The sequence below is a fragment of the Sebastes umbrosus genome, chromosome 13 (assembly GCF_015220745.1).
Source record: "Sebastes umbrosus isolate fSebUmb1 chromosome 13, fSebUmb1.pri, whole genome shotgun sequence".
Lineage (NCBI taxonomy): Eukaryota > Metazoa > Chordata > Actinopteri > Perciformes > Sebastidae > Sebastes > Sebastes umbrosus.
In genome coordinates, this window is record NC_051281.1 from 4,185,553 (window position 1) to 4,201,594 (window position 16,042).

Sequence of the window (16,042 nt, forward strand, 5' to 3'; positions counted from 1 at the left end):
TGTTTTTTTACTGTGGATGCACCATTAAATAATAGAAAATGTTCTGTTTTTTTACTATAGATACACCATTAATTAACAGAAAATATCTTGTTTTGTTTTTTACTATGGGCACGCTGTTAATTAGTACAAAATTTCTGTTTTCTAATTATGGTACAAAGTCTGAGTAGTGAGCTGCCAGTACTTGTTCTGTTATTTTACGGATTTCTTGCTTAGAGTGTAGGTATTCACCCCTAACCCCTGCCGTTGCCTCTCTGTTTATCGGCTGTATTCCATCTGGCACTAGCACAGAATCAAAAGCTGTATGTGTGTGTGTGTGTGTGTGTGTGTGTGTGTGTGTGTGTGTGTGTGTGTGTGTGTGTGTGTGCGTGCATGCGTGCGTGTGAGTGTTGGGGGATCTCTCTCCGTCTGTCTGACCCAGTGACCAGCAGACAGTCATGGATTAGTACTACTGTAGATTTAGAGGGATGGGGGTGGTTATTGTGATGGAGGGGCTCACACAGATGAATATTGATTAATGCATAGAAAATGTTTTAATTTCAGGACATTCAGTTATAATCTACAGGCGGCTAACACAAGAGTGCAGTTATAAAAAATAATGTGATTTTCTTTTACGAACTCTGTTTTATGCGTAGATTTTAGTTAATTGATTAAAAAAAAACACAGTGACATAATCCTTCGGAAGAATCTAATCTATGACATTGTTATTCCATGTGTCACCAAGTAGTGTTGTACAGTAGAGTATGTTAACCAGAAAGGAAAGTTTATTAGTACAGCAGACACAAAAAGCAATGCAAAGTGCTTTGCATAAAGCATTCAAAAAATAGAAACAACAACTTAAAAAAAAACTACAAGAACTGAAAATAAAAAGTAACATAATGAACAAAGAAAAAGGAGTTTGACAGAAACTGTCAACGTTGCTTTAATAAAAAGGGGGGAGACAAACATGACTGACGTTATAGTGAAGACAGGATGGTGAACAGACAGAGAAAGAGAAAAAGGGCACGAGAGAGACGGAGGGAAAACAGTTTAAAAATAGAAAGACAGAAAAAAGAAACACGGGAGGATAAAAGAGGGAAAAAAGAGCTGGCTGGCAGAGACATTAACAGGATTAGAGAGGGGGAGTTTCCCCAAACTGGCAACCCACCAGGCACACTGTCAATCCACACACACACCACCCTGCTGCTGCCACACACACACACACACACACACACCATCATAAACTACAACAACAAGACCCCCACCACTGACCCACATCTTTCTCTGCTGTCAGCATATCACTAACTGTCTGTGTGCGTCTGTGTGCGTGTGTGTGGCGTGTGTGTGTGTGTGTGTGTGGCGTGTGTGTGTGTGTGTATATGTGTGTGGTGTGTGTGTGTGTGTGTGGCGGCTGGCAGGGCTGCAGGGGATGGCATGCTCACACACAAAACACCATCCACCACCCGCCCCACTGACTTTCAAACATGATTTCTGGCACTGTGTTAGAGCAATTCAGGCTAATGACGTCTTTAAAATTCAAAATATTAATTCTGCAGGGAGAGTCCAGGGAGGGGCGTGATGGAGCGGGTGGGCGCCGGCTCTCCCTGGAATATGATTGGCTAAAGTCAAGCCAGAACTTCCGTGTTCATAACAGCATGGTTTTTCCTGCAGTGTTTCATAGCAGTCCCTAGTTCACCCGTCCAGAAGCGTTAACTTAGCAGCTACGATGCTGCGTGTAGTGTCACGGACATGCAGCCACTTTCCCAGTTAAAGTCTCCACAGCACATTAAGTTTAGTTTAGCAGGTTGTCAGCTGTGTGTCTGCACGGCGTAACGATACTTTGTCTGCCCGGCATAACTTTAGCGAGTGTCCAACAAACAGTGTGTGTATTTGTGCTACATTAGCAGTTCTAGCATTGCCGGAGGCTTCTTGCTCGCCGCCGCCGCACACGTAGTCTGCGTAACTTTAGCGAGTTCCCGACAGACCGTGTGTGTGTGTTGGTGGTGAGTGTGAGGTTGTTGGTGAGCGTAGCTGTAGCAGGTGGTTTGTCGCGCTGACAACCGTGAATGTCTGATTACACTGATAATGAACATCCAACAAACTCTTCATGACAGCAACACCACACTTCAAATATCTCATGAATATGTATATTAAATTACAACGCCACACACGTATATACACACACACACACACACAACCCACCCACCCTCACCAAAACATCACCAGTGTGATTCAGTCCCACCTGAGCAGGAGAGGCTGCCAGACACCGAATACTGAGATTACATTTCAACACATTTCACTTAATGCCACAGCTCTCATTTATGCGGATGTGGATTTATTTTTTGCCTCGTGTGTGTGCGTGTGTGTGTTTATGAGCATATGTGACAACTTATTTATGTATGCTGACATGTGCTTCATGGTGTATTAGGATAAGCCTGAAGGAGAGTGGTATGGAAAGTGTGTGTGTTCGTCATGGTGGATGTGGATAAGTGTGCGTGTGTGTGAGAGATGTTTGGATGCCAGTATGATGCCAGAGGGATTTAGGTGGGAGATAGAGAGGTGTGAGTGTGTGTGTGTGTGTGTGTGTGTGTGTGTGTGTGTGTGTGTGTGTGTGTGTGTTGGGGGTGAATTTGGCCTACATTTGGAGGATGAGAGACTGTTCCTGTTTATTTATTCAAAGGGATTGGGCGTCTGTCAGGACAGACTCCGACGGTATCTCTCAGATTTAGAAACACTGAAGCTGCAGGACGAGACGACGCCATCATTTTTCCAGGTATTTTGGTCATAAACCAAAGGATGGGATGAATTTTGACACGACGATGGCGCTAAAAGTCACATGAATATCTGTACTACATTGCATGGCAATAGCTAATCGACCCAACCCTACAGTGTCTAACGAGTTCAGATGCATGTTTACATCACCAGAGAAGTCTTTTCTTTGGTCTGTGAATGTGTGTTTGTATGTTCTGCTCCACAGAGCAGCTTCAGAGAGTTGATCTGATCTGTGCAGCGTGCAGCAGCAGCAGATGAAAAACACTGATAGAAAACAAAAAGCCTCCAAAGACCTAATTTGGGCACAAACACCCACAAACACAAGATATGACCTCATCACATCACCGCTGTGCTGACGCACACCAACAAGACTGCACACCGTGAACTCAGTCTGGAGTGAATGACTATTTTTAGGAAGAGGAGAGAAAAAAAAGTTCACAAACATATGATGCAATGTGTGACATCATTTTTATGGTTTCAGGGTGTAAAGCGATGTCACAGCCCCGCAGTCAGAGTCTGACTCACCGGGGTCAGGTATCAAAAGAAAAGACCACTTCCTGTTGGGCTCGGGGATCTTACTCAGTGATCGGGTGTCCCGCATTAAAGTTCCTCTGATGTACAAAGATCCTTTCTGAAGGGACGCAGCGTCACTCTCATCACAGAAACATGAACTCAAAACATGTCACTTTTTTTAGGATGGTTCCTGTTTGGGCTGCACAATTAATCGAAACGTTATCGCAATATGACCAACTGCAATTTTCAAATCACAAGGAGGCGCAATTATTGCTAAAGGTGAAATGTGGGTCAAAATACCATTTTAAATTAAATATTGTGGTGCTGCAGAGATGTCCTGGCCTTCATATTATATTCTACCGACTTAAGAAAACATCTTTGTTTGGTACAAATCTGAAAAAAATCACACCAAAATCATTTAAATAAAAATAATAATGTAAAAATTATCATTCCTTCTAATATCTCATATCATATCGCAATTGCAATATCAGCCAAAATAATCACAATTAGATATTTTTTTAAAAATCGTGCAGCCCTACTTCCTGTTTCATATAATCAGAAAAGTTTAAACTTAAAGTTGATTTTTTTTACTTTGGGAATAGTCGTTTGACAAAATAATCTTAACTTAATAGGTCAACTTACTAGCTTTCTCTGGAGCTTTCAACTTTATATCTCAGGCTTCAGCGGGTAACGGTCCACCCTCACCTCAACATAAGACCACCTGTGCAAGGCTGTATAAATGCAGCCATTTCCGGGACATAGTAGGCATGAAGTACAAATGATGATGCCGACTGTTGTTCATCTGTAAAGCTGTACTTATTAGTTTTGCGGGGGTAGTGGGTTTCTCCTTGGACTCTGACAGGAAAATATCCAAGCTGTTGCCTCCTGAAAACAATGAGGTGGGGAGCGGTCACTTCCTGTTCCTGTGCTGGTGAGAGGCACCACCTCACAGTGTCATTATCGAGAATCACAACCCCACCCATCTTCAGGTTAGCTTCTGGTCTGTCCAGTTCTTAAGACAAAATAACATAGACTGTATATAAGAGGTGGACGTAGTCACCGTGACGTCACCGGTTGGTTTGTGGATTGCCATTCTGAAGTCTTGAGTTTGGCATTTTGGCCGTCGCCATGTTGGTTTTCTGGTCGTCGCGTTCTTGGTTTTTGCAACCAGAAGATACACGAGAGGGTGGAGCTAAGTGAACTGAAACACACTGAAAGGGTTTAAGTTCTAAGACGAAAACACGGGCAATGCCGTGGTAGCGACCTGTCAATCACAAGGTAGCCCCGTCCTAAAGCATCCCCTGCTTTATGGTCTAGTTGACTCTAAATGGGACCATCATTTACTAAATGAACATCATGCTGTATTGAAGAAGACTTGAAACTAGTGATTGAGACCATAAACTCATGTTTACAATGTTTACTGAGGTAATAAATCAAGAGAGAAGTAGGATCATTATCTCATAGACTTCTATACAATCAGACTTCTGTTTGCAACCAGAGGAGTCGCCCCCTGCTGGCTGTTAGAGAGAATGCAAGTTTGAGGCACTTCTACATTGGCTTCACTTCTCAGACCTGGAGATTGACCACTGCAAAATATCTGCAAAACTAACAGTTGTCAGTTAGCAAGACATTGTCACTGCGAGCATGTTAGTATGCTAATGTTAGCATTTAGCTTGAAGCCCCACTGTGCATTAGTACAGCTGCAAAGAGCCACTAGCTTGGCTGTAGACTCTTAATCCTAAAATGACCTAAACAATGAATCAATTATCAAAATAGTAGCTAATCAACTAATCAATTAATAGACTCAGCTCTAATAGTATCATCTCATGAATTCAATCAATCAAACATTGGCTATATGATATCACTACTGCTACCACGGCATGGCAAAACGTCAAACGGTGCAATCATTAAAGCAATAAGACATTTCTATAGTATTTCAATGGTGGAAAAAAAGACACAAAGAGTAATATAGAAACTATTTTAACAGCCAACCTGAAGAAATGCACTGACTACCTCTATTCTGATCTATGTTTTTCATTATATATTACATTATAACACTGCACTCTGCACTAATCCAAGCTGACAGGAGTCGACCTTTATTGGGTGCTGTTTGATTGTATTCTATTATTTTCTATCTCAGTCCTGCGTGCTCTTCTCTGATTCGTCTGGTGACTCTGTGGCTGCTCGCTCCTCCGAGAGAAACCATTAACTACTCCATTAACTGCTTCATTCACTATGCATGAGGCTTTGGCCCTCGGCCCCTACAGCCCTCTGTGAACTCCTCTTCCATTAAGGTGAAGATTACAGTAAGGGTTCATGTTTAAGCATGTATTTATGAGGTTTGAGGTCAGGGTTAGTTTAGGTAAATAACAGGGCTTTTTTGGTTCGTAAACAAAAATAATTTTACTAGCCTATTTTTAATTCACTCATTTTTCTACAGTACCGCAGGTTTCCGGGGATCTGGGCTCGAGACTAACGGCGTCCCGTCATTATGGGGACAATAGAAAATGTCCCTGATAATGCTACATTGTGAACAACAAAGCCGGGTTCAAAGTCGGCAGGAGGAGAGTGACGTTAGCTGTTAGCAGCCGGTCGGTATCACAGTCCTTCTTGGCTCAATAAAGGAGCTAACAGCTAACGTTTGGAGGTTGCATAATGATCAAGTTCTATTCAGTAAAAATGAGGCGAAGGTAAATTATTACGTTATCATGATGTGTTCAAATGTAATCTTGTAAAACTTCCATCAGGGATTAATAATAAATTTGCAAAAAACATAATGCAAACGGTAATAAAGGAGTGAAGTACATGGGATTTATTGTTTTGTTTTTTTACCGTGGTATTGAAGAATTGTACTGGTATTGGTATCGACTACTAAATTTCTGGTATTGGAACATCCCTTTATGAAGTATTTGTCTTTTTGTAGATTAATTGTCAGAATTCGTCAATAAAAAAACTGTTTTTTGACACATCCGAAGTAAAGCGTCAGCTGTAGTTAATGTGGCTTACAGTATTTCAGTGTCCTCACAAGTATAAATAAGAGGATGTGTGTGTGTGCGGGTGTGTGTCCTTCTGTCCCAGCTGTCATTACGTTCAGGTGTGGCGGGAACACTGAGCGGATAGACCCTCCTCTAACCCAACACCGCACCGCATTCCTGGGAATCCACAGCTTCCTGTGTGTGTGTGTGTGAGATGAAATGGAAGGAAGAGCAGTGAGGTAGAGGAAGAGAGGGTGATAAACTCACTGGGCGGTGTGTCATGCCTTAGGGCACACATCATGCATCCATCCACACACATTAAAAAAGCATGCTCTATTCACATCTCACTGCATCTTTTTAAAGTCCAAACACTACAAAAGTTAAGATTAGTTTTTACCTTCGAAAAAATAAAAGACACCGGAGAAGGCCGTCACAGGCGATGTGCGCGGTGCAGCGGCGCCAGGTGGAAACCTGCAGCCCCAAAGCAAAAGCTGGACCGGAGAGGCCGGACCGGACACATACAGCCATCCAGCGTTAAAGTTTAAAGTAAGCGCTCTGCATATATTTGACCGTCTTCTTTCTTGTAAAATGTAATCTGTTAACACCGAGTTTATTAACCGGTGGGAAAATGTCCTCGTCGTGACATCCCTATCGTTTAGTTTATAACGTCAGAAAAGAATGAAAAGTCTAAGGTGATGTCTTATTTTATGCTGATCATTATTATCTCTTTTATTCTATTTTATTTTATTAAAATTTCATTATTTTAATACAATCTGCTTATTTTGTGTGGTTTCCCAATTATTATTTATTTATTTTTATTGTTATTTTTATTTCCTTGCATTTTATTTATCTTGTATTATCTTAAATACCCATCTTTTATTGCTTTCTTATTCAATTAACTTTTATATTATTTGTTTTGGTGTGCGTTAGTCTCTAAATCCATTTTTAACATTCTACATTTTTGTTAATCGTCTGTATAGCGCTGATGTTCACGGTGATACAAAACAGAGAAAAAGCTGCAAATCCTTACATATCCTAGCTCACGTATATTATTTACATTGTTGATCCATCAATCGACTAATCGATTATTTGTTCGATATAAGCCACGTACATAAACTGAAGCTGCATCACAAGTTAACTGAAGGAAAGTAACCGTCCCATCCACCAGGTAAACACACTGTGGTGGATTATCAGACATTTCACGTATAAAAATATAAGACAAAACAAAGAGAACAGTGAGCGACAGATAGTCGACAGAATGAGTGGGAGGATGAAAATAAAACACTCGTTTTAGAGGCAGATTCTGGTGTGAAGTTGTACAGCAAATCTATTTTTATCTGGATTTGTGAGACTGATGTGAGCAGAGAAGGAGGTCAGTCAGAATAAAACAAATCCTGCAGATGGTTATAATGTGAATCACAAACATGTAATCTTATGTAATCTCTCTCTCTGCGTGGTTCACACACACAGAGGGGATGTTGTTTCTGTCAATATGACTCATACTAACATACAATATAAAGGCCTTTACACACTAGAGGCGGTTTTCTTTCATGCACATCAATGCAACTGTTGTTTTTGTCATGAATACTTTCACACAGAACATGAATATTAAGCTGTGATTTTTCTGAGCATTCGCAAAACAAAACAAGATAAAACAAGAAGACATTTGAATACGTCAACTTGGGCATGAAGTGAATTGTGATAATCGATTAATCAGGAAAATATATGTCAGATTAATCGATATTTGTTTCAGCCTACAACATATATTATCCCTAATGAAGCAGTCTTAAGTCATCAGTTCGGTTTGGAAATCACCCTCCTTTACTTTTGGTTTCTGGACTCAGATGTCCACCATCTTTAAAAATCCCCTAAAACTCCAAACACTCAGTGTTTCCCCTGAGAACATTCATCATTAGTCATTATCCATTTAATAAATAAAATGAAAAAAACACATCTATAGATTAATCACTAATGTATAAAGAAATAAAACGTCTCGCTGTCCATCTTAAAGCAGGTCAAACTAAAGTTATTCCTCAGAACTGAACCACCTGTTTAGCTTTAAAACCTCAGCAGGTTGGCAAATACAGGACAACACCACCATCACACACACACACACACACACCGTCACGGTCTGGTGGTGGCAGTTGATACCACCATACGAGCCGAGAGAGAGCAGACTGACCGGTTGGTTTGGTTTGGTAATCACCTTCCTGTTCCTGGACTCAGGTGATACCTCCATCCTTAACCCTAAGAGAACTCTAGCAGGTTCAGTTTTAAGGCTAGAGTGAAGTTACAGATATCAGATGAAACTAGAAAAACCTGAAGGAATCCATTGGTACCATGTCATGCTAACATGTCGGGAAGGAGGCTAAATAACGCTCCGAAGTTGGGCTACATTTTAGAAAGGAAAAACTGTCATGGCCATTTTCAAAGGGGTCCCTTGACCTCTGACCTCAAGATATGTAAATGAAAATGGGTTCTATGGGTACCCACGAGTCTCCTCTTTACAGACATGCCCACTTTATGATAATCACATGCAGTTTGGGGCAAAAACCATGCAGTATAAATGTGTTATTTTCGCCTATATACTAGAATGGTGTATTTGAATATTTCTGCATACTGGGGACCCTAAACAGTCTTGAATTGCATAAATTGGGTATCACTGTAAAGCTGAGACTCTTGTGGATCCAATGAGCCCAACTGTATTCATGTGTGATGATGTTAGTCCCCATAGGAGCCATTTCATTGTAGTGAAACTTGACCTCACTGTATAAAATGTATCACATGTCTAGGATAATCACAGCCTCATGAAACTTTACAGCCACAAACTACAGATGAAGATATAGTTTATTAACCGATGGGAAAATTCCCTCGCCGTCACATCCCTACCCAGAGCCAAAGAAAACGTCTTAAAATGTCTCGTTTTATGCAACCAACAGTCCAAATCCCAAAGAAGTCCTCACATTTGCAAAGCCGAAGCCAGAGAATATTTGGTGTTTTCGTTTGATAAATGACTTCAAAATTAATAAATATTGCTGATTAATTCTGTGTAAATCAACTTTTCGCCCAAAAGTATGTACAGTATGAAACAGCAGAGTCGCTGAGTCACGGCGACTTGGTCAGACAACACGTCGTCCACATCAGTTCTTTCCCTCTATAGTTACAGGAAGGTGTTGGTGGGAAGCAGTTTAAGGAAACCAGCTGCAGTTTGTGTTTCACTACAAGTTGAGGCTTGTGTTGCTGCTGATATGAAACTAGGCTGAACCACAGTGTGTGTCCGTGCATGTGTCTGTGTGCTTGCATTTTCGACGTGCGCGTGCATGCATGTGTGTGTGTGTCCAACACGTGTCACACTGACTCACTCTGTTCTTTCTCATCTAATTTCATTTCATGGGGGTTGATCACAGCTCTCGTGTGATCAGACACAACTCCATCTTCAACAGTGAAGAACCAACACTGACTGTTTACTACCATCAGACCAGCCTGCTAATGATCTGATTAATGACATGTTCACTCTTCACAGCGTGTTGGTATTTCTTCAGTTGTTTTCGTCCAGATGTATTTGTGTTTATCGCTGAATCATCAAACAGAAACACCTGAACATGCAAGTCTGTATGTCAGATGTATAAAACCGAATCGTCCTCAGGGCTGCACAATCCTGCATCGCTGCATGTTTTTAACTCAGAGAGCTACTACGCTGACGACTGGAAATATGAACAGCTGCAGACGAGCTCCTGCTGCTCATTCAGACGTGATGCCGCGCTGGTTTAGATGCACCCTGTGACTCTCTGGAGATGGAGACGCACAAGAAAGGAACCAATAAATATATTTCGCACCTGCAATCGTGCAGAAGAAGGAAGGCTTTATGAGAGGAAACAGCAGTTAGATATTTGCCGTCAGCTGCACAAGATGTTCAGTGATCTAATAATTAGAGTTAGACACCTGTCTAATAGCTCATATTTACTGACAGACCAAAACATGACAGTCAATTTAGAAACCTGTTCTCCTTTCTGACATGTCCTGACGACGCTTCCAATGTTCAATCATATGTCTAATTATAGAATTATTAGCAATGTCTTACTCTTTTGCTGGTATATATCGCAATATATTGAATCGTAACCCCTGTATCATGATACGTATCGTATTGCCAGATTCTTGTCAATACACAGCCCTACTTTACAGAGGAGCTTTCACTAAAAATCAGAGCCAAAGGCCTGATTTGAACTTGTGTAATAAATAAATAACACATTTAGCACCACAACCACAAACAAACAAATCTTCCATCCAAACACCAACAGATACAAAAATAAAAGTACAATAAACCACACAGCAGTAAACCACGACTGACACAATACTCTCATATTACAGACAACTGCTGTGTAATGCACGCCGTTGAGCAAGGCAGCTCTGAAGCATGGCGCTGGATGAAACAGAAACCCTGAGGTGAGTATTATGTGGACATCAGCAGGTTGAATCCAGACCCGAGTAAAAACCCTGATCCAGAGTGCTGTGAAGCAGTTAAACCGAACCACACAGCCTCCCTTTACTCGATGCTGCTGCTGTGTGTGTTTCTGTAGACGTGACCCACTGCGGTTATGTAAGCCACATTTTCTTTTTTAGTGCACATAAACAAAGTTGCAGAGTGAAGTACAGCAACATCACGTCACCGAGACTTTCCAGTCAAACTGCAACAGGGCTGACCTTGATATTCATGCTGCTGTGAAGAGAACACACTTCAGTAACACTCTTCAGTTCAGTTTTATATGCTGAGGTTTTGCCTCCAGCTCTACACAGCGGAGGTGAATGAATTCAGTCTGCAGTGCTCACAGCAATCCTTCCCGCCACAGGTTTACTTTTTGACATGTATATTTTGAATTTATTTTTTATTTCTTTGACACTTAAGTTGCCGTTAACCCGTTTATATTTCTGGGATTGTGTACATTTGGTTTTTGCACCTTATTGGTAATATTTAGTGTTTATATTTTCATTTTCCGACATTTTATAGACCAAACAACTAATCGATTAATCTGGAAAATAATCAACGGATTAATCAACAAGTCTTTCCTACTTTGTACTGCAACTGCAGCACAACAATTTCCCTCGGGGATAAATCGAGTTTCATCTTGTCTTATCTTAACCGTGTCCCTGTTACTCTGGATAATCCACACAACTCGTCATTCATTCATTTCAAATTTTCATAAAGCCCATTTTTGACAGGAGAAATAGTCCTTATGAAAACAGTTCAGTGAGGTCACTTTTTGAAGCCTTGAGGAGCATAAACTTCCATTCATCATTGTATTCAGATGGCAGCAGAACTCTCACATTCAACCAGAACCTTTTTGAACATTTTTATATTCAATGTACAGACTTGACTTTGGATTCTTTTTTGTTATCTTATTTACATTGTTATTGGTCTTATTTGTTATTATCTAAGTTTTACTTGATCATATTTCCTTATCAAAATAAAACTACTCCATTTGGAGTCAAAATTATACAATTTAGTTGTTTTTTATTGATTTTATACTGTGCACAATGGTAGAATGTGTTGATGCTCAGGGTAAATGTCATGACCAAAGGCTCCATTGTGTGCACATAGCCTCCTGTAGTGGATATCAGGAGTATTTTATAGCCAGATTCCCTTTCAAATGGTAGAAAACCCATTTGGCACACTTTGAGTATCCAAATGGCTACGTCTCTTGTCTGATCTTGATAGTAGGTACCAGGTTTGTTTACATGGCGTAACAGAAGTGCATATTTAACGGTGTGTGGACAGAGAGTGTCCGATGTTATTACCTCCGCCAAGGCCGAAGGCATAGGAAGGAGGTGTTGTTTTCACCGGCGTTGGTTTATCTGTTTGTCTGTCTGTCTGTCTGTTAGCAGGATTACTCCAAAAGTTTGCGATGGATTTGAATGAAATGTTTTGGAGAGGTGTGACACAATAAACAATCCATTAGATTTTGGTGGTGATCCGGATCATGATCCGGTTTCAGGATTTGTTTTGGGAATTCCAATCAGCCTGAGCATTAAGACCACAGGGCATAACACATGCGCTGTGTAACTGATGACGGGTTGATGACACGTGACCCCGCCTCCTTCCTTCTGAGAGCAGAGAGATACGTGTGTGCAGGACCTGCTGTCCGTCCGCGCTGACAAAAAAACAACGCTAAATGACGGGATGAGAGAAAACGTAGTGTAACGTTATACAGACATAACAAGGCTGCTGAATGAGAGAGGCATCCGCTGATACGTCACACGGAAACACACCGTGTTAATAACAAGCCGACCACCTCACGGTACCGCCAGCTGTGTGTTGTGATCTGTTTGTAAAGTCACGCACCTTGGCGGAGGTCTTTACTCTCCGAGTGCCATTCTAGTTTGGCTATAAGTAAATAAAAAATACCACAAATCTATCTTCCTAACTTCTCGGCTTCTTATTCTATCAATATGAAGATAGAACAAGGTCAGTGTTATTCATCATTACAATAAATGATTAGTTCTGCGTTATTATAAAGGCGGTTCAGTGAGGCCCCTGAACCAACGCAAACTGCGCCTGTGCAAATATCATCCTTGAATCGTATCGGAACCATGGGAAGTGATATTTATCGTATCATTACACACCTAGTAGGCTATTTGAGTAAATCTACTTCCACCACTGCCTTTCAGTAGTAACTATGATGATTATAAACATGAAGGTCAGCCTTAATAACACTATACTCTGGTAAATACAGCAGCACTGGGTGAGTGTGTCTGTGCTCTCCATGCCTGTTTACAACTCTAAATGGATTAAAAGGAAGTGGTGGGGAATTCCACTGAAGGCCCATCACTGATCTGATCCTGCAGACATTTACTGCAAACTGGAAACCAGAGGAGCTATTCAGAGAGTAAGAGTCTGTCTGCTGCAGTCACAGGTGAGACAGGTACCCAACCAGTCCACATCCAGCTGTGCATCCAGCTGTGCATCTGGTCCAGGTGGAGCACAACTTGGAGGACGTTATTTTGATGAAATTCACAACACAAATGACCCCAGTAGGTAGGTAGCGAGCATGCTTAAGAAACTACACATTCTTACTATTTATGATATCAATATTTCTCAAATATGTGTTTTTATGTATAAGATACTTTCTGGTGGGAATATTCCTGAGCAGTTCAAGACCTATTTTAAAACAAATTCTCAGGTCCATTCTCTGGGTGGAGGCTTCAGATAAGCCCAGTGTTTGTTTTTGTTTGCCTCTTCCTGCACTTTATATTATTCATTTATTTTTTTGTTATGTTGTATAGTCTTAAATTGTGCAAAATAAATAAATAAATATATATTATATATATCTTGTTCTAATTGTTTGTTATCACTATTATGTAGTCATATTATTTCTTTATATATATATATATATATATTGTCTCTAGGTGGAGGCTTCAGAAAAGCCCAGTGTTTTTTTTTTGCCTCTTCCTGCACTGTATTGTAAATTAAATTAAATATATATATATATATATATATATATATATATATAATTTAGAAAATAAATAAGTAAATAATACTCCACGATGATAGGAAACTGTCTATGAATAATAATAACAATAATAATAATAACATTATTAATAATAATAATAATAATAATAATAATAATAATAATAATGTCTGTAAATTAATGTAAAAAAGATTAACTTATTCATTTATTTTTTGTTATGTTGTATAGTCTTAAATTGTGCAAAATAAATAAATAAATATATATTATATATATTATATATATCTTGTTCTAATTGTTTTGTTATCACTGTTATGTAGTCATATTATTTCTTTATATTAATCTTGTGTCTAGGTGAAGGCTTCAGATAAGCCCAGTGGGTTTTTTGCTTCTTCCTGCACTGTATATTATTCATTTATTTTTTTTGTTATATTGTATAGTCTTAAATTGTGCAAAACAAATAAACAAAATAACAAATGCTACCACCAGCAGGGTTGCAGGTTCGACTCCCCTAACGGATACATGCAGCACCATGATGCATGTAGTAGAACCAGTGATGAGCACGCTGCTGTACCGCGTTACTAGGTAACGGCACCGCGTTACTAGGTAACGGTACCGCGTTACTAGGTAATGGTGCCGCCTAGCAGCAGCAGCAGGAGGATGATGATGAGGATGATGATGGTGCCTACCTGCGTCCACCGTGTCCGACAGGTCGTGGTTGGCGGCTGTTCGTGGGTACTCCTTGAGTTTCCTGGAGCTGAGGTTGAGAGCTCCGCTGGCCGCCGCCTCCTCCAGAGCCCGCTCCAAGCCGCGGTTGGGAGGCAGGTTGTGAGCCTGGATCGACGGGGAGGAAGAAGAACCGAGCTGGGAGAGAGAGAGAGGACGAGCCGACTCCGGTCCCAACGTCGCCATAATGCGACGGTTCTCCGGCTGTGTGTGTGTTCAGTGTGTTGGTTATATATCCGTGAGAGAGAGAGAGAGAGACTGCGGAGCTAGCTAACAAACAGGACTTCTTCTTCAGGCGAGCCGAGCCGCGTTCAGGTTCCTCCTCGATTGTCGCCGCCGCGTGATAACGCCTCCCTGTCTGGCTGCGCGGTGCGTCAAGCGGCAGAGACGCAGCAGCGGTGCGACATCCGGGCGCAGTTTTTCAAAATAAAATGATCTTCCATCATAATGTAGGGCATTACATTGTTAAATCTTTCTGTGGTGAATAATTTAGAAACATTTATAGTATACACCATTCAAAACGTTTGGTTATTTTTTATTTATTAATTGGATTAGGACAGTGCAGATTAATCAACATATCAGTAATACGTATCAATGTAAATATAGATAGATAGATGGATGGATAGTAACTTTATTAATCCCGAGAGAAATTCAAGTTTCCAGCATCACAGTTCCATAGTGCAAAACATGTTGGTAAAAAGGCAGTAAAAAAGTTAGTAGTGCAAAGTACAAAAAAATATACCAGATATAAAAATACAAGGAGATGAAGAAAACTCTTAAAACTGAATATAGTGCAGAGTAACAGCTGTGATACAGGACTATTAAAAAAGTGAATATAGTGCAGGGTAAAGCCAGTAGCTTAGTCTATGAAAGTGCACTGTGTGCATTATTATCTGTCCTGCAGACTGTCCTCCTTTGTCCTCATATTTTGTTTCACTTTTGTTTTGCTTGTTTTACTCTGTTGTATCTTATCTTGCGTTTTGTTTTTACTGATGCTTCTTGTTTTTGGCAATATCCCCTTTGCTGCTGTACACTGCAAATTTCCCCACTGTGGGACTAATAAAGAAATATCTTATCTTATCTTATCTTATCTTACATGACTGGTTTGTTTTTAGCCAATGTTTGAGTTTTTTAAGTAATGGTCAAATCATTTAATGTTGGGGGGGGGGCGGCGAACCCATTTAAAACTTTAAAAACAAGACAGACATCGTGAAAGTTTGGGTAACTGTCAATGTTTAAAATTTTGTTCTTACTTATGATATTGCAATAATTGAAATGAAAATGTTTCCTGTCCACAATTTTGAAAAGAGACTTGATGGGTTTTAACGTGCTCGCTGTTTTGACACTGTCTGTTTTTATATTTAGCTTATTTATTAATTTCCATAAAGATGTGTAGGCTACAGACATATATATATATATATATATATATATATATATATATATATATATATATATAAATATATATATATATATATATATATATATATATATGTACACACAGGTATCTATCACACAGGTCAGTAGCTATAATAATAATAAACAAAAATACTCCATGATGATAGAAAACTGTCTTTATAATAATAATAATAATAATAATAATAATAATAATAATTGCTGTAA

General features: G+C 39.9%; 2 protein-coding genes across 8 annotated transcripts in view; one reads left to right on the forward strand and one right to left on the reverse strand.

Annotated features, from left to right (window-relative positions):
• lrch1 (leucine-rich repeats and calponin homology (CH) domain containing 1) overlaps nucleotides 1-14,847 on the reverse strand; it is an 85,719-nt gene extending 70,872 nt beyond the window's left edge. For all 7 annotated transcript variants that reach the window (XM_037789023.1, XM_037789021.1, XM_037789018.1 and 4 more), the window contains exon 1: nucleotides 14,386-14,847. In XM_037789023.1, coding sequence (XP_037644951.1) covers nucleotides 14,386-14,608 — 223 coding nt within the window. In that variant the 5' untranslated portion in view covers nucleotides 14,609-14,847. The remainder of the gene's footprint in view (nucleotides 1-14,385) is intronic.
• LOC119499822 (trace amine-associated receptor 13c-like) overlaps nucleotides 1-16,042 on the forward strand; it is a 978,627-nt gene that overhangs the window by 888,846 nt on the left and 73,739 nt on the right. The gene's annotated exons all lie outside the window — the stretch shown is intronic.